The 27,752-nt window shown below is 39.9% G+C and overlaps 1 protein-coding gene across 6 annotated transcripts in view; it reads right to left on the minus strand.

The window, feature by feature from the left end:
* Positions 1 to 1,298: 1,298 nt before the first annotated feature.
* Positions 1,299 to 27,752, minus strand: part of LOC112576626 (hepatocyte nuclear factor 4-gamma-like) — a 38,784-nt gene continuing 12,330 nt past the window's right edge. For 4 of the 6 annotated variants that reach the window (XM_025259226.1, XM_025259225.1, XM_025259227.1 and 1 more), the window contains 7 exons: positions 18,486 to 18,530; positions 9,428 to 9,742; positions 8,852 to 8,970; positions 7,915 to 8,064; positions 7,345 to 7,585; positions 6,744 to 6,980; positions 1,299 to 4,607 (listed from right to left, as the gene is read on the minus strand). In XM_025259226.1, coding sequence (XP_025115011.1) covers positions 4,174 to 4,607; positions 6,744 to 6,980; positions 7,345 to 7,585; positions 7,915 to 8,064; positions 8,852 to 8,970; positions 9,428 to 9,742; positions 18,486 to 18,530 — 1,541 coding nt within the window. In that variant the 3' untranslated portion in view covers positions 1,299 to 4,173. Of the gene's footprint in view, positions 4,608 to 6,743; positions 6,981 to 7,344; positions 7,586 to 7,914; positions 8,065 to 8,851; positions 8,971 to 9,427; positions 9,743 to 13,213; positions 13,829 to 18,485; positions 18,531 to 21,911; positions 23,203 to 27,752 lie in introns of those variants that run through there. The other 2 variants (XM_025259221.1, XM_025259224.1) reach the window with 2 other exon arrangements.

Consider the following 27,752-nt stretch of genomic DNA (forward strand, 5'->3'; position numbering starts at 1 on the left):
GGTGGGCGGTGGAGAAATATAGTACACGTGACATTAAGCTGTTGGCTTTAATGAATACCCATAAACAGCTTATCAAAAACATCTCTAAAAAAAAGTACAACGGGAATAAGGAGAAGTAGCCCCAACGAGGTCACGGATAGAAATATTGAAATATGCAGTAAACCATATGTATCGTTCGAACTCTAACACACTTCTTATACAAAACACACCACTTTCAGAAATTATATCATCCTGCCAAAAAAATTTAAAAAAAAAAAAAAAAAAAACTGCTTCTAAAACAAACGTTTGTTACTTTCGAAATTTCTTCTACCCCATAACATGTGTTTCGCTAGATTTTATGTCCAAACACGTAATTCGTCTCACAAACAATTATGTTAATTCCAGAGAAAAGTTTCAAACTAAGTGATCGAAGTAATTAGAGAACTGAAGTGATCGATTTTGCTGTAATTGTACAGAGTGATAGCAATGAGAGTTCTTCTGTATTTCTTATCGTTTATCTGGTCAGTCCCTGGCTTCCTATCATGGGTTCTACAGTCGACAGTGGGTTCAAACAAAACCCTCGTGTACTAACTACAACACTGGGATGAGTCCTCAGTACTTACACGCTCAGTGAAGTATGTCGGTTAACATAGTGTAGCTCAGTAAAGCCTGGTAAAGCTCCGGGAAGTTTGTACCTAAACAGGAGACGGGGAAGGGTTGAGACTTGAGAGGGATGTGGGTGGAATGAAATGAGTTGTGACCAGCTCATCGCACAAAATTCGCAGCGATGACAGACATGTAAACGCCATATCTTCAGAAATCCACTAGTCTAATCAGTGACCCGTTGACATGCGATCCAAGTTAGTGCACTTACCAACATACCACATACACATACCACTCCAACAGAAAATGAGGTTACAGCGCCAGAAAAGGAAGAGACACTGGGTAGAATGATAAATGATCAGCGAATAAAATGAACCACCCGCAAGAAGCCACCATGCTGCAGTAATCAAACAACCAGAATATTGTTTCACTTGATATTTGCCATGCAGGATCAAGCAACTGGTTATACTGGAGGAAGTAACTGTCTTTTAACTGCACCCCTTGTGCCTTGTCCCCACTTCAAAACAAAAACAAATTCTTCACCTGGTTGGTGAAACCAGAGTCAAGTTCTAACATACTGATGGTCTCCATTGTTCTGGGGTCTTGATCACACACACACATCTTTACAGATTTCCAGATATTTGCATGTCTTGTCTTCCTCTCTCTCTCACACACACATAAACACACATAATGCACAACATGTCAAACCCTTCAAGTTACAAAAATAGTCAACAATTATTTATTTCATGTAATGATACCTGTTACACAATGGTGCAAAATGCCTTCTCCAGATTAAACATGCTGAGGGTGATAGTTACAAGAATGGAATAAGAGATCTGACTAATAATAAACAAACCATGAAGAAAACATGAAGGGCTGGGTCTTATTTCTCTTCAATTATCTCACAGTAACAGTACAAGAATACTGCATCCAGAGATATTTCTTAAGGAGTTAAAGGTGCCTTCATGAATGCAAAACAATCGACTGACATGCAGTGAAAACAGATGTGACTTATTATAATGTGCTTACATATAAGTCTGGTTCATTTATTTGCTGGAGTCATTTTCCATACCTCTCTCACACACACGCAAACATCTATACACTCACTTATGTATGGTTACATAAAACCCAATACAGTGATTCATAAAATTATACTGAACTCAAGCTTTTTATTAAAATGTAATTTACAAGATGGCAAAATGAAAATGGTATCCCCATTTAACAGCATATTGCTATTATTTCATAACAAAATACAGCTTTCAAATAAATAAAAAATCTGGATGCTAACCTTGTAAAGACCATATGATAAAAGCAGTACAATCTAGCTATATCAAATCAATGTTTCATTACAATATTTGTAATACTATAATCAATTTCAAAGTTGTGTATTGAGGAGTAATTTCTTTTTTTGACATCAAACACTAGAATGGAAAAAAGGGGTAACACCCGTAAGAACCCCTGAACAGAAGAATGCCCTAATTCTAGACCACAAAAGTCTAAAAGCAAACATAACTAAAGTGACTAGTTAATTAAACTTAAAAGAGCAAGTACATCTGAACAGTGAATAAAATTATGACTATTACATGTAGTGAGCAAATTATGGAAACAGTTTCAGGATGCCTATCAAGTGATTGCTAATATCTAAATGAAAAATTTTAGCAAAACGTGCATTAAATTATTTGCTAGGTATGATTTTTGATAATCAAAAGGTGATGAAAAAAATCTGATAATTCTATTATGGCTGCAATTATTTCCTACATTAAGTTTGTTGTGATTTCTTTTGTTTGTTTATTCCGTCTCCTTTTCTTTTCTCACTTAAAACTAATTTTGACAACCAAACGACTGTAGTAAATATGATTATGAATTAACTCGCCGCACCCAGACTGTTTGATTCCTGAACCCTACTACATTAAAGGTTAGGGGATGACTAGGATTGTGCTCTGAATCCAGTATGTTAATAGCATTCTCAGAGAAAGAGATCCTCATCAGAAAATCACAGACCAAGACAAAAGAAAGTATAAGAAATAAACGGGACTAAGTAAATATGGCACAAAAAATATGTTACTATTTGAAGTATATTAGTATCTTATAAATATTAACAAGAAAAAGTTACATACTAATATGGACATAAATTTTCTGACTTCTCTGCAATCTTCTTAAGCCCTAAACTTGTCAATCATCTTTAAATTACCTAGACTGAAACAATTATTGGACTTTTAATGGACTGGGCTCATGGACAATGTACAGTGCATTTATTCACGCTGTGATACTGTGATATTTCAAATGTATTATTTATGAAACCAAAATCATGTTCAAATTTTGAAGTTTCAAAGTTTCATTTAAATGCAGTATTTTTACATCTGTAACCAAAACCTTTCCCACAAAAATAGAAATGCTCTGAGTGAAGTGCATATCAACATGTTAGATGAAACACTTAGATCCTCATCAAGCTTCCTCCTGTCTCCACATCAAAGCCTGCTGCTGGATAAAAAATAAATCACATAGGTTCCACATTTCTTATTCATAGTGAGCATTATTCACTATTACACAACTTTAAAGATCTGAGGAAAAAAAAATCAGTTTAAAAGACTACTCTAGTTATTCACAGGTCACACCCAGTGATTATCTGCTTCTTGAAAAAAACAAACAATGCACCACTTATGAAATAACTACATTTGCAGAAAAACAACTCCAGACCATCACATAATTCTTGTAAAGGAAAATTAAGCAATGAACAATGTTTGACCCTTTATGCCTTCAAAAGGACACAAACATTTGTTAACACAAAATAGGCACTCTGGGTTTGTGTGCTCTGCACACATCTCATGATCAACAATTATTTAAAATGTGAAAAATATACAGCCTTTATCAAAAGTATCAGATAACTTTCTCCTATTATATTTTTTTTAAAATACAGTCATCACAGAAAGAGACAGTATAAAATACTTTATATTACCCCCTCCCTGCAAAACACAGCATTCCCTTTTGCATTGTTTTTAATAATAATGTTCCTGCCCTGCAGGCTTTCATTTTTCCATCACAGATTTCCAAGACACTTTCATTGCTTAAGTTGTCCAACAGGCACATCGGACATCGTGTAGTTTGCAAAAAGCTAATTCTGAGCAAAACTCACTGCTGCACTGTATAGTGTGAATAGTAATGTGCATTCTCCATAGTAACTCTTTAGTATGATAACATTTTATGAACTAAAGGGGCCATCAAGTCACAAATGTCAATAATAAAGATGACAGACAACACCATGGTAAAGTAACAGTTTTCCATTGTATGATAATTATGATTAAGGAATTTATTAATTAAAAGATGATGGCATATGCCAATATTAAGATATATATATACTTTTTTTTAGGCTAAGTGGTACTTCATCTGTACACGAAAAACTAAAGAGATATTGTCAAACTCTTCATGGCCTGAAGACTCATAGCTTGCACTGAATTCCATGTCTCTCAGTATACATCTGAGTGACCTTTTTAACTGCAAGTGGTGTTTCCTAGAGTCATTTGGTGATTCTAACCACTGTTACCTCTAGCTTCACTGGCTCAGTTTGCATTTCCTCTATGCATTGGGCTTGCTTCACATAACTTCCTGCTTGAAAGTTGAAGAATTTGAAGTGGGTGGTCCAACCATTAAGGAGAGAGGTGGGGAGTTCATATGACCCCGCTGGAAGCCATTGTACATGTGTTCGGACCCATGATCCAAGGGAGGCAACTGAGCAAGACTAGAGGCGGACAGATGAGCAGAGGGAGACACAGTCTGAGAAGACGTGCCTCCAAGTACGATGCCCATATGGTGTGGTGAGACAGAGCCAGCGGCATCAGACATGCCTGGACTGGCACGTGTCAGTGGGGTTACTGGAGGGGAGGGAACTAGTTGTGGAATCTCTCTCATGGCATCCTTGTTTAAGGAGGAACCTTCCTCCATTGAAGCAGGAAAAGATGGCGTGTCCATTAGAGGGGGGAGCGCTAAGGAGCTCCCTGAGGTGTCCTGGACTGCATCAGCATTGGCACCTGTGAAAAAGACAGTAGAAAGACAAGAATGGTTTGTGTTAGGAAGGTCAGGCCAGGGGCCAGCTGTATCAATGTATATGAAGAACAGATAACAGCAGCAGTGTAGCTGTAGCAGATGGAGCTTGCACTGCTTTGCCTTGTCAATCTCAACAGGCAGTGATGTGTACAAGTTATCATTTATCATCAGCACCAGAATCATGCAGATTATGAATAAAGTATGATTCACATTTCTGTGATTTCATCATGTTCATGAAATATGAATCTGAAAATAAAAGCTATATGGCCCAAATGTCAATACATAATGATAGTAGCAAACTGAAAGAGAAACAGTGGAGAAGAAAAAGATGATTGATCAAATAACAGACTCCATTTTGGATTTAAAATGATAAGCACATGCAGTTTTATAGGATTTTGCAACAAAATTTTCTAACACGATAAAACATGATGAAATGAAAAATATACTTCTAATTGTTAAGTCTTTGTCAAGCTCAAGAATAGTTAATAATGTTATCAAAGCTGAGGCTTCAAGAGTTAAGACCCACTCAGTACAACTAATGGCACAGGTCTCATTAAACAATTCATTTTAACTTTCAGACCTGTTCATATTCTTTGTGACCCACAAGTGTTGGCAGCATTCCAAAATTAAGTATGTAATAAAGACAACTGATGCTTCCTAACCCTCAACACTGATGATACTGATAACTGGATCCCTCCCCCCCATTAAAAAAAAATTATGGTGGTGTCAAAATCTTCTCAATGCCCGTTTGTCACGTAGTATTAAAGCATTACCAGACTTCTTGCATTTAATGGAAAAGAAAAGCTGATGATTTTTACTTTGAAAAGTAGCAGAAACTATTGTTATGTAAAAACAATGGCAAGATTTATTGCCAGCCCCAAATCCTTTATCTGGTACATCTTTACATTGGCCCCAGATAGTTGAGAACAACAATTATACAAGATCTGGTAATCTACAAATTAATAAGGGAAATTTAAATTTATGAGGAATTAACAGTAAACATATAGTGTACTTTCACAAACTACCTAGGCTAACACTTTTGCCCAATGGAGAGTGTGTAAATGTGTTTATAAAAAATGAATCGTAAAATTTTGCGGCACAAGACTGACATAAATACAATTTAAATGCCCACAATAATTTGGTCTATTATGTAAAATTATGGCTTTAAGTGACATAATACTGCTTTAAAAAGTATCATTAACTCCATTACTATCTTTTTCTCTTCCGCTCTCTCTCCCTACCTTGCCATATACACATGTATACACACAATACACACACCGAGAAAAGGGAGAGGATATTGAAAAGAAAGCGTCACAAATTTGCAGATCACAAATAAAAAATGCATTGGGATTGCTTCTTGCATCATAATCATAAAATGTTTGTAAATGGCAAATCAATACTGCACATAAAATGTACAATTTGTGCATACACTGGGAAGAGTAAATGCATAATTTTTTACACATGACTGTGCCATTAACACCTTACATTTCAGCATTTTTTGTGCATATAAGTTTGTAAAATTTTTCATTGTCTCTGGAAGGCACAAAAGTCATTTAGGATTTAAAAGAGGCCAGAAATGTACAGACAAAAATAAACAACAAGTTTAGTTGTTTGCATAAAAAATCACGAAACTTCTCTTCACTAAAAAAAAGTTAAATAAAAGACTTGTATCTAAATGCATTTGTTGAATGTGTTACTAAAGTATAGATCCTATTTCAAATTTTTGTTAAGTAACCTTTACAAATCTTTGCAAATGTTGGAGCTATTCTTTGTAGCTGAACCATCAAATGAAAAAAGTGGATAACTACACAAAGGAAAAAGTGCTACTAGATCATATATAGCAATGTCACTTGGCTTGCAGCAATATTACAGATTCTGGGGTTTATAGCCTCATTAATGACTACAACTCTAGCTTAACTAAATGCTCAGAAAACTAAAAATTTTTTGTGGTTTATCTTGAAAGATAAAGAAAAGCAGATCATAGACACCACATACAAAAGTAGAACATAAACGAAATGCTCTTCAAATTTAAGGCAGGTACAATTCTCTGTCACTGCACAAAAATCATCAGCTACAGATGGCACTAAAAGAGCTTATGTCTACAGGGGGCTTGTCCTCACCTCCTAAAAGCATCTCTTGCAACAAATTGTCAATCTTGGCCATCCCAAACAGTTTGGCAAATTGAATCTGCTCAATCATCTGCCATGTGATGGACTGCAGCGATGGCAGCATTAGCAGTATCTCGCCAAAACGACCACGTGTGTCATATTGTCTGTCATTGATGTAGTCTTCAAGGTTCACCTGGACCTGATAACGGATGGATTTGATTCGCTGAGGATCACTCAGCCCTCTTGCCACTAGAAAAAAAATTATTGCAAAGAAAGGTCAATGAAGAAAAATGGGAAAACATTTCAGTGCAGCTGTTCATAACTCTGTGACATGCTTATTTCTTTAATGGTAAAGGATCAGGCTGGTAGGAGACATGAACTATAAGACTTCATCATGCTAGCAGGATAAAACAGAAATCCTGAATGCACTAAGATATTTATATTGTTTATATACTATACCTTATGCAATGTATGATAGATTTTTAATAAGAAACTTTCTGAAATAGTCAAAGTAGGAAAATGTAATTCAGAAGATTGAGCATGCTTTCCCTTGCTTAACCTTTTAAATGGATTTTAAACTATTTTAACAAACTCTGTTTTACAGCAAACCAACCTGGGTCAAAGAATACAATGGCCTTCATGCATGCATATTCTGTCTCATCAATGTTGACTTCTCGAAGAGGCTGAACCAGTTCATCCAGAATCCTTGCTGAAATCCTGCCAATATCTGCATCTGTTGAGTGGCGTGTGATTAGTGAGTTATTGCCAAGTAGCAGCACATCATTCAGAGAAAGAGAACGTTTAGCTACCCCCAGCAGAAGGTGTTCTCCTGCATGTGCTCGGAGCAATGCAACCTGGTGACAAAAAAAATTATCAATAATTGCAGACATTCTGCTGGAATTTGAGAAATTTTATGCACACCAGTAGCACAACAAGTACTTCTTTCATGGAAGTGAACATTAATCCAAGCCAGCTTTTTAAAAAATGTCTACCTGTAAAAATAAATGATGTTTAAAACTCTGCTTTGTTCTTTATTTACAAGGCAAGACAAATGATTGTTTACAACAATGAATGTGAAGATGACTTAAGTGACACATATATATATAATTATAATTTGGGTTTTTCAATCTGGTCGCTGCTCAAAAGTCCTGTTGAACAGCACATACGTGTTGAGGAAATTTACCTGGTCATCTAATGGAAGCTCACAGAAACATGGAATGTACTTTGCCCACTCTACCAGTATCAACAGCTGATGTTTCATGGACTCACACACATCATCCAGTGATGCAAGTTTTTTTGAAGAAATGTCTGCCAAAGACAGCTGTGGGGCTATCTGTTAAAACAAATGAAACAAATGGTTGCATATCAACCTGCCTTTCAGTCCAGCTATGTGAATATCAAAATGAAAAATAAAAAAAAATCTCTTGGTGATGTCACAACAAGCTGTTTCTAACCCGCTGTCAGGACAAATGAAAACTGCAACTTTATTAGAAAACAATTAAACTACTAGAAAATTATTCTTCAACTTGAAAACTACTTTAATTTTATCAGTATTTTTAATTCCAAACCAAACCATGTTTTTACTACACTCAAGAGGTCTAGCTCTCTATGTATGAAATCCCACACATATGTCAAGTTGTTATAAGCACATTATAAAGCAGCCTTAATATATCCATATTTAATATACATGGATCTCTTCATGTACAGACTGCCTGTCACCAAGGATAACTTTTCTTTGCATCAAGTTAGCTATACTCTAATCACAGGGCATCAGATCATGTATTGTATTGTATGTAGCCATGGAGTCAGACCACATGGTATCTACAAAGTTTAAAAGAAGTATTAATCTGTGCCAAGATGAGATGTACATTATAAAATATTAGAACAATGACCTCAAGTTTATTTTCATACACCCATTTACACCATCCCTACTTTAAAAAGACCAAGAGTGTTTTTTTAATTAGGAATTATAATTTTTTCCCTCATGTTAGCTAACATGTACCATTCCCTCCATTATGTTTGACTTACATGCCCAAGAAGAGTCACCTAAACAATGAGTATATTTTTTCCTGAAAGTGACCACACAGATTCAAAACACTACATGAGTAAATGTCTCAAACCTGTCTTGATAGCATTTCAGCATTCAGTAACGTGCTGACTGACAATGATCCTGACTGGTTCAGGTCTTGCTCATAGCTTGTCCTCCGGACACTGATTCTGTCCCTTTCATTCTGCACAGCTAGGGTGAAAGAGAAGCAATTCAAATTCCAGATTCCTCTCACTATTAAGTGTAATGGCATAAAAATTTATCTAGCCAAAGTTTCTCCACGTTATATATATATATCTCAAAGCACCAACAAGCTTTAACATAGTTAAATCATTTTAAAAATCTATCGTAAAAAAAGTCTCCTTGAAAAGACACACAAGAAACATACATCTTTTTTTTAAAAAAACCCTAGGAAAATAAACAAAAATCTAGTGCTGCAAAATGATTTGTATGTATTATAAAAGCAGAAGAACGATGATTCAGATTGTTGAAGTAGTTCTTTACCAACATTTATGCTCAAGCACATATAGCAAAGAAATGCCCCCCAAACAAAAAATTGTACGTGAATATCTATAAATTTATAGGTAGTCTCTCTTTTTCTTTCAGTTACTTTAACACACACATATACAAATGTATGTTATAGCACTACCTTCTTTCTTCATCCCAGCTCTGAAACATTTTCTAAGGCGGCAGTAGCGACACTGGTTCCGTTTGTCCTTGTCCACAACACAGTTACGGCTGAAGCGACATGTGTAGACATGATTTTTGCGAACACTTCGTCTAAAGAAGCCTTTACACCCATCACAGCTGGCAGCTCCATAGTGCTTGCCTGTGGCACGATCTCCGCAGATGGCACAAAACTGACTGAGTGCGACTGCTGCTGCTGAACTGCCTGAGGAAGGTGATGATATGTTGCTAGATGGTGATGTGGTAGAGTAAGCCTGAATACCAACGTCTGGTGATTCTGCAAGTAGAAGAGGACAGCATCAATCTGCATTCCAAACAAGCCCACTATTTTCATATAAACAGAAGAAGTAAACATAATGTATCAATGAAATTTTGAGTCCCTTAAAGATGAAAACCACAATAGGTAGTGCTCTGATCTTCTGTTTCCTGCTTAGCACTACAAACCCCAACAAATATATTTGTCCATCTTGCTGACAAAATGCCAGTGTGAATAATCAGCTCAACAGAGTATGACAGGATGATGAGATAAGGATCATTTCAATACAATGAAAGCAACACTCAACAGAAGCTCTAGCAGTGCTGACACTACCTCGCTATTTATAGGTCCTTGTATGTCCCTCTGAGTGTATGCTAGAGCAAGCAAGTGAACAAAACGAGTCAAAGCAAAACCAGCAGTAGGTGGATTCCAAACCAACAAATCAGCTTCACAGTTCATGCCATATAGCACTGACAGTAGCCCTGATTATTTCAAATGAAATGAATAATGATCAAAATGTTTGGGTGTCAACTCACCAGCATATGGCCAGCAATATGACTGAGGAGCAATGACATAGTGAACAAAACCACTTGGTTTGCAGCTGTCAGCTAAAATGTGACTTTCAGAAAGAAGCTTCATTGTTAATGTTACTCAGTTTACACTAGTGCTCTAAAACTGTAGGCATCAGGTAACAGCCAACAGTAAAAGAGGGAGTCTGTGGCGATATGTATCCAAAACTGATGGATGGAGAAACTCCTCACAGACAGCATGTATGAGGAAAATGTGCAGAACTGTTTTCTAAAAACACTTTCAAAGCATTCCAAATGGTGAATCTACACAGCTTATATATTTTTCAGAAACGTTTTGCATCACTTCTAGACATGCATGGTCCTGTTCCAACACATCTACTTAAATGGTCAGCCTACTTGCCAGTGCATGTTACTGACTGCTTTGGTATCAAAATAACCACTCCTTTCTCCACCATTTCTTCTTCAAATCAGAAGACATGTTGGTTTTTCCCTGACAACTGTGTCTTAAGGGTGCTGCTGTTGAGTGCTTACTTATCAAGAACATCCCACTGAAAAGTTATTCTAGTTATCTTAAGTACTTCAGATCTCCTGGCCAGATCACTATTGTTTTTATGGGGATGCCCATTGCCTCACTGTCAGCTGTGTGCATGTTTCTGTGCATGTGTGTACATGCATACTTGTATATGCATATAATGTGTGTGTGTTTGTGTGTCCATGCATAAAAGAAAGGAAGAGAAAGAGAGGGGAGAAGAAATAAGTGGTCGGTAAAAGCTGACAGTAAGAGGTACAGCACACTAGCTCTGATTAAACATCAGATGACTAAGAGCATCTTGTTATCAACATGATAACTACTGATAGTGAAGGGTAGTTTTATCTGGCAGTCTTGTTCTGAGCAGCAAGGACACGTTGGCAATTGCGCAAAATTAAATTTGTGGCAGGCAGTCCTTCCAAATAACAGGCTCAAGACTACAAAAACAATAGTACTTTAATGCCCTACTGATATTAAGAACTGGCCATGTGCTTACTTTCACACACTTTATAAAATGTACACAATAAAATAAAATGAAATGAAGCCAAAAAACACAGCAACAACAAAAGTTAAATTTAGTAAATATGAACCATTTAACGGGACTGAAAGAAAATGGCAACAGAATGATTCGAGTCTTTTATGTCTCCTAAGCTTCTACATTCTTCACTCACTTCTCAGCCTTTTCGCTAAGAATAAAGTGTAGCATCTACATTTGTGTTATATAAAGTCCAGCAATAATGATGTAAACTAAAGTGAGCATTAACTTCTGTTTAAACCAACATCACATCCCCATCTTCTTCATTCTGTCTACCGCTGATGCTAACTGCAAACACAAAAGCTTTAGTTGCCAGAACTAATCTTGCTATGAAAAGTACATCTCAGGTCTCTGAATTCAGCCAATTCAAAATGCTTTCCTCTGTGTGTCATCAGAATCCAGGTTATGTTCATTTCCTTTCAGAATCATGCAGTGCAGTTTACTTACATCCAGACCAAAATTATTTAAACCTACTGACTTCCTGAACCAGATGAGTAACAAGTTATAAACAGATCTAATAAGATGATGCTATTCTAAGTGAAAACCACTCCATATGGATTCACCACTGAGCATGGTGCTGAATTTTTTTACAACTGTCAGAAAGTCACAGTCCAGTGTAAAGTCACTCACCCCACCAAGATGACTGCAGCAGCTGATAGACATGCTCATAGTCACATAATTGTTTGTTTTGCACTGATTTATAGGGCCTCTGTCTCACCATCTTTCTTGTTGCCCCTTCACACATATTGTCACACATTGCTGAAGTATGAAATACTTCGTATTATTAACTAGAAGAGTAGCCTGTAGAGTTTCGATGTCCTATATAAATGTTCCAATCTACACAAAACTTTTTCATTTCATGACAACACACTGTGTTGCTTGTATTAAACTGAAAATCCTCAAATATGTCATCGCCAGTCTGCAAATAAAATGACAGCATCCAGAAAGTCCAGTAGAGAAATCAGCCAATGCAACATTAGCCACTTGGCTAAAATAATAGCAGCAGACAAAACATGTCTCCAAAATAATTATTCTGGGCTTTGGAAATGATTAAAAATTAAAATTGGCCAGTAAGGTGACAGCAATTAGAAATCAGCAGACTATCTTCTGATCTATGCTGAAGGCAATTCATTAATAACACATTTAAGAAAGAAAATGTAGAAGCCATAGTAAGTCATTGATGTATGCAAATCTATTCTTTGCTCCATTTAATTTCTTTGTGCTTTGCAATGAATGCTAATTATAGATTTTTGTTGGGGTTAGAGAGCACAGTATCTTCAGTTGATGGAGACAAAGGCAGATGAAATCACAGAAAAAAGTGAAACAGGAGGGTGATTGTGGGTGTTTAAAATGGAGAGATCAGCACAGGTACGTATGCTTCTTTATGTGCATTTTGTGTACATATTGTGCACATATTTGCATGTCTAGAACTGTGCGTAAATATAATAAATATGTAATGCGACTATACAGCTGGGATCATGTGCAAATTATCTCTGGAAACTAAAATTGAGTTATGATTCTCATCTCAACATGCAACTTCAGTCAACAAAGTGCCAAATTCTTCTGAGAACTTGAACGAAAATTCAGTTTTCTCAAATAACCTTTGCCAATGCCCTAGGCAATAGGAATAGACAGACAGCAGCACAAAACATGCACGAAGTGGGAACAATGCTTGAAGCATCATTTTGTAAATGTCACTATTTAAATTATTGTTTGCTAATAAAGTTGAATGACCTGGAAATCAGCTAAGGTTCTCAAAAATGGTAGATTATATATTTTATTATAATAAATAGTTTAAAAAGTTCAATGTAACATTTCCCCATTTTCTTGTATCTAAACTAATTTAACAACAGAAGTGATTCAAGTTTTGCAAATTACAAAGAACATCTTTTACCTACCAAGTGACTCCACAAACGGCATACTCTCATTGCCAACTGACACATGGAATCGAGGAAAGTACTGCTTGATGAAAGCAGCCATGGCAGCATTAACTGTAATCTTGAAAAGTTTGAAAAGCAGATTTATGCAAATTCCCTTTTAATATGCCTCCACATTCGCGAGCAGTTAATGAAGCTGAGGAGCACATAAGGAGTAACCTCTCTTAGCAACCTGTGCTAGCAAGTCATGGGAGACGTGCTCTTTACAGCAGCTCAACCTGTGTACTTCACTTTAAGTTACAGTCCCACATTTGTATATACAAGGACTGGCAGATGAAATGTAGTAGAGATAGGGCAGGTAGACCACGAGCATGATCATTATTACAGGTAAATGTTATCACCTATCACCAGGCCAGATAGGCAGCCATCAACATATTGATAAAAGGGATGCTCTCTTACTTTTTTAACTTGAAGACAATAGGATTGTGGAGACCCGAGTACCTGTCGGTGATAAGAGAGAAGGGTGGCTGACAAGAAAAAAGTAAAAGTGGTAAGAATCCCCTGAAGCTTTGATTAATAGAAAACACTGAGAGAATCTCGTCAACAGTCCAACCACAGGCCAGGGCTAGCCTCAACTTTGCAAACCATCTGCTCCAAGGCAAAACACTGTAGCCCAGGCTATGGTGTAGAAGAAGAAAAAATTGAAGCCAGACAAGGAGAGGTTCACATACACATAGATCATCAATAAAACAGGTAATCACTGCTTGCTAAAACAAAATTATTGCAATTAAATTTTCAAGAACACTCATTGTCCTTGCACAATATTTTACAATTACATTTAGTAATTTGGTCATTTCAGTTGATTATTAATCCACCATTAAAGAAATTTGCTTATTTGCTGCACAGGTAACAAATTATGCAGTGCATTCTTTGTCTCTTGAACACACACGAATGTGGTAGATATTTTTATATGTTAAAGAGGCTTACTATAAATGCTGCAGGCAACATAATTAGACCAACCTTGTAATTAATAATTCTAGACTGATAAATTCATTAGCATAAAATTTACATTTATGATAACTGCTTGCCAGCATTTATCATGCATTAATTATTGACTGAGCTGGATTATTTCATGCTGATTATATGCAATATATAGAAATTAAATACAAATAAAACTGTGACAAAAGAGAAGCATTAATGTGTCAATCTAAAGATGATGACGTAGGAGATATAATTTACTGGGGAGGAGGGAAAACAGAATACAGTTAACAGTAGATGCGTGGGAAAATGAGGAAAATTTTTACCTACAGATATCCTCAATCTTCTCATTGTCAGACCTACTTTCTAAAGTGATACTATAAAGTTATCACTTGCTAAGAGAAAGCCCACTACTTGTTTGTTACCGGCTTTTGTGGTAGATAAGGAGGTTAAATCAACAGCTCTATGTGAACACTATGACACACCTAGTTTATGTCCAGCAAGCTGTCACTGCAGGATTAGGCTTTATCTTGCAAGAGCTGGTTTGTGAAAACATTCATCTGACAAGGACAGCAAGGCTGAAATCTTTTTTCAGAGCTACAGTTGTACCAACACATAATATCACAACAGGTTGCCATACAAATGATTTTAAAAACTTTAATGCTGCTTCTTGCATGTGTGGCAATGCTTTTGTGCATGAGAGAAATGACAATGAAGGCAGAGATGAAATGAATAAAATGCATTTGCATATCATATATGATACAAAATCTAGTAACCGACAGGGTTGTTTAGGTCACTCAGTTAACATGATCGTGACAGATCGGTCTGGACCATACGCACCATAAGCATGACTTTACATTACAAATGACAGACTTTTAACTCAAACAACTTCTGCTGAATAAATTACGCAGAAGTGTTCCCCTCCTCAAGCCCCAACACACATATGCATTCAGGAAGGAAGATGAGTGTGTGTGCGTGGTGGAGACATGCCTTCACAAGAAATTAAAATTATTGCTGATTCATCACATGGTTGAAATGGTGGTCATAGTTTATGTAATATCTCTTGACAACAATTGAAACCCTTAACATAAGTTTAATGCTATGCATTTTAAAAAATCTCTTATCTCGGAGCTGTGTCCGTGTACATCTGTGCTGCAGATCCATGAAATACAGTAGAGGTATTTTTAGCAGTTAGAGATCCTACTCTTATCAATGATTGCAGCTCTTTATGCAAACTTCTGCCCACCAAGTACACGCATCTCTGCTAAAAAGAAAATGAGTTATACTTTTCCTCTGTAAAAGTTTGTCCCCAAAACACCATAAGACAAAAAACACCAGTACATATCCTTAGCAGCTGAAGCAAAATTTATGGTAGTACTTTCATTTTGCTAGACACCTGGCAGCATTTAAAAAATGTCATTTTATAGTTTTTGCTTGTCAAAATAAAAATTCCATATTATGTGTTTTCATTTTCTCTGTCCTCTCACACACACTCTCTCTCGATCTCACACACACACCATTGCACATTGCCTGCACATACCAACTTACATGGTGAAGCCCCACCCAGAAATGAATAAATAAAAATAAGACACATCAACAGGCAGCCAAAGTGCTGACAGACCGTTGAATGAAATAAGTGAGGGAAGAGCGCTGCTGTTAAGTGGACTGATCTGTCAACAAAGGGTATGTGCCAAGGGAAATAAATCTGTAGTGATAATGTGTCCTGTTCTCCATGACTTCTGGTCCTTGGTACGTAAAAGCTAGTCCATGACAATGACCAACTTTATTTGTCCCAATGGGCAATTTGAACATGGGAAGGTGATCTAGTCACAAAAGTAAAAGTTAGAAATAAAAATAGAAATAAAGTTCATTGCAAGGTGCAATGTTAAAAGATGTCAGCGGTAACAAATATGAGCAAATGAAAAGAAAAATGCAATGGGCAAGTGAGAATCGTATATATATCTAAAACCAAACGAACAGACTTACATCAAGAATATTCATGTGCACACCTACAACATCACTCATGCACACACACCACTAACATTCATCTGAGGTTGAGCAGCTGGACTGCAGATGGCACAATTTCAGGTGCCTATTGCTTTTACATATAGACTTGACATAACATTTACCTGAGCTTAATAATACAAATTCTCATCAGTACATGTTCAGGCAATGACAAGGTGTGTGAAGCTTTCCTTACTTCTTCCCCAGCATAAAATTTGATATTTTGAGAAAATGAAATCTGAAATATTTTATTTATTTGTTCTTTACAAAATAACATGTTTTACAGACAAAAAAGTAAGAGAATGGGAGAGAGGCAAGAGAACCTGGGCAGAAAACGAAAAAATGGAAATCTTTATCATGGAAGGTCATGTAAATTCTCAGTTGCTTGTGGCAATGAGGTCATAAAACCAAATGTGATGTTTTACTAATTCATCTTTCCACCTGACACTCCAACTGTGTCTTTCTTTATTGTTTAAAATGTAAACTTCTTATATCGTTTAAAGTAAATATGCAAAACAATGATTTAAAAACGTTTCGTCATGATCTATCTGCACTGCTGTTTCTCTTCAAACCTGTAAATCAATTTTATGATGAATCCATCATTTCTTGGCGGTATAAATATGTAGCCTTCATACACTCACCTTACAGTGCTGTCAAATCCATTAGTACTAAACCCCAATGGCCAGATCCGAATCTTTGTACATCCATGCCGTCTGTCGTCGTGTTATCGTCTGCTCAAGATGTGTGTTTGTACAGTCGCCTTGGTCTCTGTAACCTTTTTATGTCGCTTAACAGGCCAGTAGTAACGGCGACACTCAGTTGCCCTCTGTACATTGTCCCTAACCCCAGATCAGGCTATGCGACAGCTCGTCTCGTCGGCCAAACTTCATCAGATTAAAGTTCAGACTTTGTCTGGTAGCAGACGTGAAAACAAACATGGCGACGAAGTACTGGGACTGTAGTCACTGATTTCAGCTGCTCGATTTACCGATTACATGTAGCTTGGATGTATAAATTATCAGTGGTTATGAAGACAACAAAAATATGAAAGACAGACGAGGACACCAGAGTCTTTAAAGTTACTGAAGGAAAGCGAAGAATACTTTTTACAATGATTCCTAAATCTATTCAGGTGTGGGTTACACGCGGGCAGACAACTGGGAATGATCAAATAAATGCATTTATAGTGTGATGATAGAGACAGAGAGAGCTCTTCGCAAGCAAATTATTTTATTTTTTAGAGTCCAAATCAAACAGCCCATCAGGCTTCCACCTTGCTCTTTAATTAACACCTGACGAAGACTTTACCTAAGTCCAAAGAGGTCAAAGGTGGTGTACAGTTTTATTTGCAGTTACAATGTTCTTACCAGGCGAAGTGCCGAAGTGTCAAACCCAAGCATCTCAAGTGCCTCAAACTCCCACAGTATTGACAAATGTATTGGCAAACAAGCTGGATTTAGCTCAGCATCATCTTCAGAAGATCCATTGTCCCAAAAGTTTTGTTCCCAAACCCCTACTTCCGGTAACCTGCATCCTCAACCGACTCAAGTATGTCAAACGATAGACGATATTTGTCCAGTTAAAAAGCGCCTTCATTGATTAAAAAAAATCCATTGAATGTCAAGTGTCGTGATTATAAGAAATCACGATTTGAATAGTAAATGTCCTGAATAGCACTCTGGCTAGAAAACAAAGGTTGTTTTGCTTGTAGTCAGCTGGGTATGTGCAATGTGCACTGCCTCCAGACTAACTCAGACCTTATCTCACTAGTCTCAACCTTACAATGGTGGTTATAAAAAAAAAATGAAACACCCCAAAAGTAGGGCGGGTGTCTTTGTTCTGTCACCCACCAAACGAGTTCGCTGCGCGTTCAACTAGTTTCAAACAGCCAGGATCATGGGTACTGGGGAGAGGGGGGCGGGGTTGGAAAGAAGGTCATGGTAGGGGTGATGAAGGACTACTACTATGAAAATAAGAAATTTAAATCTGTTGCGGTGATCGTGAAGAAACGTGCGACGAGTCTCCTTGAAAAAATAAACTGGGTCAGGGCGATATATGATCGAGGTTAGCTTGGTGGCTGAAAAGTGTAACAAGTTGTTCTAATCTCTGGGACAGGACAAATTGAAAAAAAAAAGATGGCAGGAAAGAATGAATAAATATAACATTAAGTGTTTGGGAAGGCAAGTGTGTGTGTGCGCGCCAGAAAGGGCAGAAAGTAGGCACAGAGAGAGAGAGAGCAGGTAAGAGGAAAGAGAACGTCCGAGGGTTAAAAACTGCAGGCAATATAGACATTACACTTAGCTCCACCTACCTGCATTTACTAATGCCTCATTTTCCCCGCCACCGCAGTCTGAATCTGCAAGTAAAATGAGAACATAAGTGTTAACGACTTAATTCATTAGACACAAGTACAGTAAGCTGCATATACTTTCATGTTTCCACAGTTTCAATCATACGTGTCTGGCAAAGACCTGCCCATATTATTAGTCATATGCACTTTAGGTTGTAAGAGATAAGGCTGATAAGCCCGCACATACATGTAATCAAAACATCTTCTGTATAAAACCTCACTGATAGTGCGGTAAAACCAGGTTTATGCTGATTTGGACAAAACATTCACTGGTATTGCACAAGTCGTAGTTCAATTTGTTAATACCATTTCCTAATCAACTTTAAAAGCAAACAGTTGTACACATGACAAAGGTCACTCGCATAACTCAAGATTTCACACTTAAAAACAGAAATGATTTCAGAAAAAGAAAACTAACGAAAGAGAGAATACAAAAGTAACTCAACAAATCGGAACTTGAAAAACGAAGGAATAAAAGGAATAAAAATTTTCAAGTGAAATAACAGCAGAGAAATTTATGTCTGCCTTTCTGTAACATTTACTCATATGTCCCACTTCTATCTGAATGACCCCCACTAGTTGACCTATGTGGCAACCGAACACCAACGAGCATCACAAATATTACCGTTGCCACAGGCACTTTCAATCAGCGCAAATCTCGGTCACTTACCTTTGAACTCAGATAAGGTTAAGTGTATTTTCTTTTTTGGGGGGAGGGGGGCACCTGGCACAGGGACGAATTTTGCGAATCCAACAGTTTGTACCTGTAAATGTGCAGGTGAATATCTTCGTTTAAATACGTATCAAGCTAAGAGTTGTGCAAGTCATCAACACATCAGTTCGCTTGTAATAGTCCTGCTAATTAAAACCTGACGAAAGTTGTAAATGTACCTGATGAATACAGCATTTTGGGGGACTTTCCCGACAATTCTATTCTGGACAGTGTGAGACAGGCCGTGACATGCTCAGAGTTGTAGTCTAACCACGGACATGTAAAGGTGGATGGCTGACTGTCTGCCGAGACCAACGCTCTTGCGCAGTTCTCCGCTGCTAGTCTCTGCTAGTCAACACAATGAATGTGACTAAACCGGAAGCTGTTTACACACCAGCCTCGTTCTAGTAATTTAGGATGAACCATTCAAAACCGGAAGCTGTTCTGTAAATAGCCTCTTTCTAGGAGTTAATTGAAAAATATCGTCTACGAGCCACCCAGGAAATACAGATTCATGGTCTCACTCATGTCTAACTGATATCGTCCATGTGACGGTGGAATAATACAACAACAATAAGCACTTATAGCACATTCCCTTGATGAACAGAGAGCTCAATGTGCTGTTAAGAAGTCCAACATTAAGTTACAGGTTTAGATGCTTCGGGTACAGTTGTTTCACACCCTGTTACTGCGACTCGGTCAAACAAAAGTTTACAGAACATGGTTCTGTGCTGGCGAATAACGGTCGGGTTTAACTGGTAGTTGACAAACGACGACGGGACAATTTTCGTTAAGTCGGTGTCAGCAACTTAGCAATCCAATCCCATCCAAATGTTTGCTTCAAAAAAAAAAAACCACATACACACAAAAAAACAAAACAAAAAGAACAAAAAAAAACCAACCAACAACAAAATAACAAAAACAAACAAACAAACTTTCTAGTCTCTATTTTGAGGTTTAACAAATGCATGATTTGTAAACGAACAAGAGCCGAATCAAGCAAAATGAATCTCAAGGAAGAAGTAGCGATTCTGGCAATTACGAACTGCTTCCCCCCAGAGGACACGATGTATGTTCATGATGTAATGATCGCACCGACCTATTTACCACAGTTCGCAGCGACCTCAGGACAACACGGAGGTCAGGTTTGGTGACCAGGTGTCAAAATAGGTCGGCCCACTTGTTTGCTAGTTCATGTTGGAAAACTCGGCCCCTCGCGTTATCGCCATGTAACTCACACTCTCACCGAAATGTGGGGCCGACTGGGACTTCCTGTCAATCACCGCGAGAGTTGAAATGAAAGAAAAAGTAGGAAGAATAAAGAGTGACAGATATGGAAAAAAAATAGATAAACACACAAACAGAGAGTAGACATACAAAAAGGACTTAATGCAGACTTAAACGAAGACAGTGAAATGGAGGTTGAAAAGAAAGAAAGAAAGGAAGGACTGAAGGAATGACCTGCTTCAGATTACATCAACTGCGTAAATGAATTCAAAAAATGTTAGAGTTCGTCACGGAGTCTCAGTCGTGACTATACATACAGGTAGAAATGTCACGCTACTCACTTCCCCACAAAGAAAATGTAACTATATTACTTTATAGCATTAGCTTTTAATCCTAATGATCATCTCCTCGATCCTTTCGACCACACTCGTAAAATGTACCGTGGTCAGTGATTGGAATACTGTGATTATTTCTGATCAGCCTTCGATACGAAGGCGTTTTCAGATGTGATGGACGGGTGACGACTGTTTACCTGTCCAACAACAGGTGTCCCAACCACAGGTGCCAGCCAGTTGGAGCAAACCGAGACTCAGCCAGTGTCTACAAGGACTCGAAGACTGGCTTCGTCAGGTGTTCAGTCCACGTGCACCAAGAAAGGAACTGTGCACTTGGCGGTGCGAAGGACCCAAAGGGGTGTGTCACGATCAGGACAGGAAAACGCGAACCACTCAACGTGCACCCGGGGTATTATAAAATGTAGGCTTTAGACTGGCTGAGGAGTGTTCAGCGAGAAAATAATTGTCAAGTATTGGATTTGGTTAGTTGGACTTTCCGCCTTCCGTATAATTCACTCGTTACATCAGGTTACGATAACATTTTTAAGACAATAAAAGTTAAGAAAATCACATCCAATACAGAAAATTATTTCTACGAAGGGCAAGTGTTCCTTGGGTTAAAGGGAACTTTTGATCGGACATGACTCGGGTCGGGATATATCACTGAAGTCAGCATCTATCATTTAAAAACTTACCATCTGACTTAATTTCCCTTTAAGGTACTGTGCAGGACAGTAAATGCTGTACCTGCCCACGAACCGGATGCCGGGTTGCTTAGTGTATGAGTTCAAGAGGCAACGTTCGGGTGGCTATACGATATTGTTTACTTCAGTTTTCTGCGACAGGAAAGCAGTGACAAGGCTACACACCAGTCTAAACTATCCACCCGGACTCCACCCCACCCTCACGAACCCGACTCGGACCGTGAGTTTACAATGAGTACTCATTAACCTTGTTCATAATAATAATTTGTTATAACTTAATGTGTTGGTTCGGTGGGAGTAGCGACAATGCAAGAAAAGGACTTGGGGTGGGGGGAGTGAATAAAAGAAGCAGAGGAGGGGAACGGCAAACAGCGAGCGAGTACAAGGCGCACTCGACAGCGCCACCTACCGGTGCTGTTGCCCTCCTCATCTCTGACGTCACAGCCGGCTGACAGCACGCTGCCAATGAGCTCCATATCCGCGGCCACCATGTCGAAGGCGAAATCCCCCACGGAACTGACGCACGCCTCCCCCCTCGGGCGTCGCCTCCGGTTGCTGCTTCTGCTGCCACCGCCGAGCCTCTTCCCCCGGCCAACCGTCTCCTCTTTGTCTGCATCCACACCATCGTCTGCTGCAGCGGCCGCAGCGATGACGGCAGCCTCTTCCTCGCGACTGCGCTCCTCCGCGTCCTCATCGGAACACACGCTCATGAGGATGGGATCGCAGGCTCGCTCCAAGGGGGGCACCTCCAGCAGCCATGGCGCCTCGCTGTCCGAGTTCCAGTCGAAGCATTTGTCGCCATCCAGCACGCAGGTGTCGTCGACGAATCGCGCCCGTCTCTGCTGGCTTGCCGGAGCTCGCACCGGAAGTGAACAGGGCCCCGCTCTTGGAATGGCCGCCGCCGGTCCTGGCAGTCACGACCTCCGAGAGGAAGTTTCTGGTGATGCTAGAGCCGGCGCGAAGCAGCTCTGCGACTGATGTCTGCGTGGATGCGGCGTTTTGCCGCGCGCTGACCGCGACGGCCGGCCGACAGGGCGCGGCGACCTCCATGACGTCATCGAACGGTTCCTGTTTGGCGGTCAGCAGGTGCACGAGCTTGCCGTTACGCATGGTCTGGTCGATCTTGACGCGGATCTTCACGGCGCCACTCATCGTCTCCCCCACCACCGTTCGCTCTCCTCACAAGCGCGCGTCTGACGCACGTGCGTGTCAGCGTCACAGATGGACACGCCTCCAAACGTCCGTCCCTAAACTCACGCCTTCAACCTGGCTGTCCGCGGTGTCGCGAGGCCCATTGAATACGAATCAATCAGCAAATCGTCTAGATGTCAAGTCATCTGCCAGCGCCGACATACATCAATCGCCCCTGACCGAGATTCGGAGACAGGCAAAGTGGGAAGATAACCGCTGGTCCCAAGGGAGCTCACTGACGCCCACTCCACACCTGCAAGCGGATCTGCTTTTCTTCTTCCAGGATCGTCATCAACGAGAGCTCCTACGACTGACCACGTGACCAGTAGAGTGAGGGAGACGTCGGCAGAAAATCCAGGCATCAAAAGTTCACAAAGAGAAGCTAAACGCGGCGAAGGCTCGAGTCGTGTACAAGACCAGGAGAAAAGAATGCAGCTGTCTTTCAGTGTCACCTACGACGAACTGACTGCAGCGACAGCAACAGCCGACGCAACGCAGCGCAGCAATGCCTCAAGGTCCTGCGATCGCGCGCGGTGACCCAATATGATAAGAAATGGGAACATTGCACACGCACACCAGTCCCCTTTAAGTGCACGCGAACCCGAAGCTAACCCCCTCCTCCCAAAATGTAGGCTAATTTTAGCTCGTGAGCGTTAGCTTTGAGGGGTTAATTGTCGTGCACCCCCGAGGGTGTGACGTCAGCAAGGTGCGTGTCGCAGCGACTCAACGCCGGGTTAAACCGTAAACTACAGGTGATGAGTGAGTCTGGGTATGGGCATGCAGGTAGAACGATTGATGTTTATCTTACCGGAGGAGGGTGTGCTTACGTGAGTGTGCGTGTGTGTGTGCGTGGGCATGAATGTCCAAACTTATTTTATTTAGCTTGCCAGTCATTAATGAAGTGCTCGCTCCTCCAGCCTGGCAAGATCTCACTCCTCTCAAGGTGGCGCCTCGGTCAATAAGACTTTAAAACTTTAAATGCTCGCACACAAATAAACAACATTTTCAACCAAGGCAGCTATCAAGTGGCGAGGCGGGGGCGGGGCGGGGATCGAAGAGACAATCAGTTGGTGTTTGACACAGCCAGCAAACTAGGGCTGGGGCAAAAAGCAAAAGGGCAAAAGGGAATAACCGTGCCTACGGCGAATTCTGAACCTAGACCAGCCAGCTATCAGCGGTTTAGCGAAATTCTGTCGACGAAAGTTTCACTTTAGGCAGTTAATGGAATAGAGGGGGCTGGCCAGTGAGGGAATGATCTTCACTTTAGTGAACTCTTGCAAAGAGAGAGTTTACTCCTCATAGTAATAGCCGACACACATGCTCACACAGGCGCACATGCAAACAAACAGAATTAACAAATGTCAAAGCATGACCATGCACATATAACACATCCCCAGTGATTCAGATTTATCCAGACCATATTGCTAGCTAAGCGTAAAAAATTTTTAATGTAAAAAATATGCATAAAAATGAAAGAGTAAAAAAATAAAAAATAATTCATTACCATTTGTGACAGCTGATACCATATGATGAGGGGGGAAATTACATAAACAGCTGTTTCGCCAATTACTATGTTGTAAGGAAAAACCAACAAAATCTTTTTCCGCCCACGTTGACTCGACCGACTGTTCGTCAAGTGTGTGACTAAAGCAGAAAACATGTGACCATTAAACAAAACTTTTATTCAAAAAATGAAAAAATGCCTACAAGGATCTCTATACCTCAGAGGGTCATGTGGTCAGGGACGAACGTATGAGGCAAGAGTGTGAAAAATGTATTTTATGTACTTTGCCATTACCTTTTAGAAAAATACTCTTGGTCTGCAGAGTCGTTTATCAGAGTTTTATTGTCAGTACTGTCTTAACATGTCCAAAATACTCATCGCGCAAAGAAAACGATGATGTTAATTTTTCTATGGTATTTTTGTATCGAAAAGATTTGACTGTTAAAGAAGATGAACCGAGCAACATCACTGACGAGTTCGAGCCCGAAGATGGATAAGGGGAACTACTCTGGCAAATCAATTCAAGAAGAGTTACTGAACGTTGAGCAAACATGGCGCTGGCCGCTGCCGAACACATATCATCTGTTATCAACTCTCAGCCAGCGGAGGTGATACCGGTGAACACACAGTGCACACGACACCATCGGGGACGAGCTGCCCGATAAGACAGACAATGTCAAGCTGAGGTCGCAAACAGCGAGGTCCGGGTAACAGCAACGCAACCACGACAGCCCCTCACCCGCCCACCCGCACACGGGAGGTGTGTCTCTCACCTGTAAGTGCGAGAACACGATTTGCCTCGTCTTCAGTGTCAGGAGCTAATGGACAAGCCAGGACTGGACTGCTGGCTTGCATCTCACCACTCCATCTCACCACTCCCTTCTCTTCATCCCATCAACACACTATCATATCCACAGTGCAATCACTCACATCGAGAGCGGGGAAAAAGTGAACATGCACTGACATCACCAAAATAATCAGGTAATGCAATTATCACAAAATGTGTTGGTCAGCAAAAAGAAGATGAGGAAGTCACATGTCACATCAGCCATTCTGAACCTGTTGACCTCACAGAGACACATTACAACATTTTTTAGGGCACAGCGAAAAGATACCACACAAAATCACTATACTGACAGTCAAGTAAGTTACTGAGATTACAAAGTTGTGGACATGCTAATCCACAGAACTGCTACAGCCATTTGTGCACTGTAAGCTGTTTGTGAGAGGATGGCGAGTGTGATTGCCACTATCTACCCATTAATCCCTCGATAACTACCCCGCTCGTTACTTTAAAACATCTGAATCACAAAAAACCCTTGCGTTCTCATAAGCTTACACTCAGAAGTAAGCAAATGCGCAGAATAACATAAAAGCACGTTTTCAAGGCGTATTATTAATAATAATTTTATTTATATAGGTCCTTTACCAATATCAACCGGACTCGAAGCGCTTTACAATACGGGTTCGAGAACACACCTTTCAGGACAGGCATCAAATGATGGACAGATAGAAGCAGCTTGAAATTTATTCTCTTTCAAGTCAGTTTCCAGCCCAATCCTGAAAGGGCAGTGAGCTGGATGTCAACATGAATAATTCTTAAAGTAGGTTATCAGCCAGGACCAAACGACTCCTCAAACAAGATTAGACATGTTTGCTTAGATTATACACCAACACTTCACGTCCTGTACAAACAGAAATAAATTTTCAAGAAATAATATCTTGATAAATCTGCCATAGTTCTTGTCTGCCTCGTGTTGTTCTATCGGAGATTTGTTTGAGTTTTTTCCCTGCCTGAAGATTTGACTACGTGGCCAAGGAACGACTGTAGTTGTCCACCGACTTCACCAAAGCTTGGATCCACAAGCAAGTACGCAGTCATGTGACCCCAAAATAACAGAACACACTCACAAGCACGTGTGTATATACATAATATGAGCTCAGCAGGTATTTTATATACAATGTATACACACTGCGCAACCATGCGTGATATGCATGGGTTTCATTTACCTTGAAAATGTTTCTAACCGACATCGTTATCCTCCTTTTGTACCCTCCCGATCTCCCTGTCACCTTGCTGAATCTGTACCAATCGTACTTGCTGTGTTTAAAGAAATTTACACACTGATGTGTAATACTCATGTCCTTCTGTCTGCTTTAGAACCACGTGCATGAAAAAAAAAACTGTTTAAAATTGCGTTGAAAACATTTTTACCTCCAAAATGCTGCAGACATCGGAGGGCAGACATGCGGGTACCTGTATATCTTTGTCCTGCCGCGGTTGCCTGGAGCATTGGAAGAACAAAATTTGTCTTTTTTGAGGGAGCTGAGCCATCAGCACTACCGAGGCGATGAGTTTCGCTCACCTGGATACACCTGCTCCGCGTCAGAACCAGGTCCTGACCCCTGGGACAAGGCGGGTGGTTTTGATGAGGTTCCAGACTGTCCATACCTTCTCTACATTTGACATCACCGAGACGGATTCTACACTTCTCTCTTTCATTCACTTTCCGAAGTCCTGTAAATGGGATTATTTCTAAGGTACACCCGTAGCTTGATTACCGTCTGCCAAGGACTTGTAAGAACTAAACATAGTATACACAACGGGCATCCTTCTTTCCGATGCCAAGCAAATCCCGTGCAATCTTTGGAAGAACAAATCCAAGTGCACTTCCTGCATGTGGTACAAAGGAAAACGGAAGCTTACTACGATGATGTACACCCTGTAGCGGGCACAGGACTTGCAGGGTATCTTCACTTCCGGAATTCAGAATATTCAGCAGATTCGTGAGGACTGCATTTCGAAAGTCTGGAACGCCATTTTGTACGGACAGCTACTTTCGATTAGTAATAATAATAATGAAGTTGATCTATATAGTGTTTTAGCCCACCATCTAAGGTAGTTTGAAAGATATGTACAAAACGAAAACATACAGTTGGTCTCAAAAGCTAAGAGTTCAGTTGAAGATCGGAATTTCAGTTGTCTTTCCCCGCTTGTGATATTGGTTTCATGGCCGAAGCCTGGAAGATGAAGGTTTATTTTTCATGGCTGTGTATCAATACACAGTTAGTGGCATTGTCCCTGAATACACAGCCGGCCTACGAGTCCCCCACGATACCCATCCATCCGTGTCCAAGTGCACGGCAATGGCTGCTGACCGGGTCGTCTGCGTAAGAAAAGTAGTTCTACGACTAGAAAATGGCTGAATATTGTCAAGGGCCAAGAACTCGCAAGCAATTAGCCTGGCTAGGGTCTTGTAATGCAGTACGGGTGGCACTGTATTGTGCATGCTACCCCTCAACACTAACCCGCCATCGCTTGAACCCTAAAAGCATCAGACAAGTACCCAGTGACTATACACAGTGACTATACAAGCAGACTATACACAGTGACTACACAGTGACTATACACAGTGACTAGGTTCTCTCATAGCCAGTGTGTCTGACAAGACTCCGTCCCTCCCAGTCGCTGGAACACGACGGGTGATCCTCGAGAACCTATCAAGAGTTTATGTCACGTGACAGACTGCTATCGGTTAGGTTCTCAGCTTCGTG

This window comes from Pomacea canaliculata, linkage group LG12, assembly GCF_003073045.1.
Source record: "Pomacea canaliculata isolate SZHN2017 linkage group LG12, ASM307304v1, whole genome shotgun sequence".
In the NCBI taxonomy this organism is placed as follows: domain Eukaryota; kingdom Metazoa; phylum Mollusca; class Gastropoda; order Architaenioglossa; family Ampullariidae; genus Pomacea; species Pomacea canaliculata.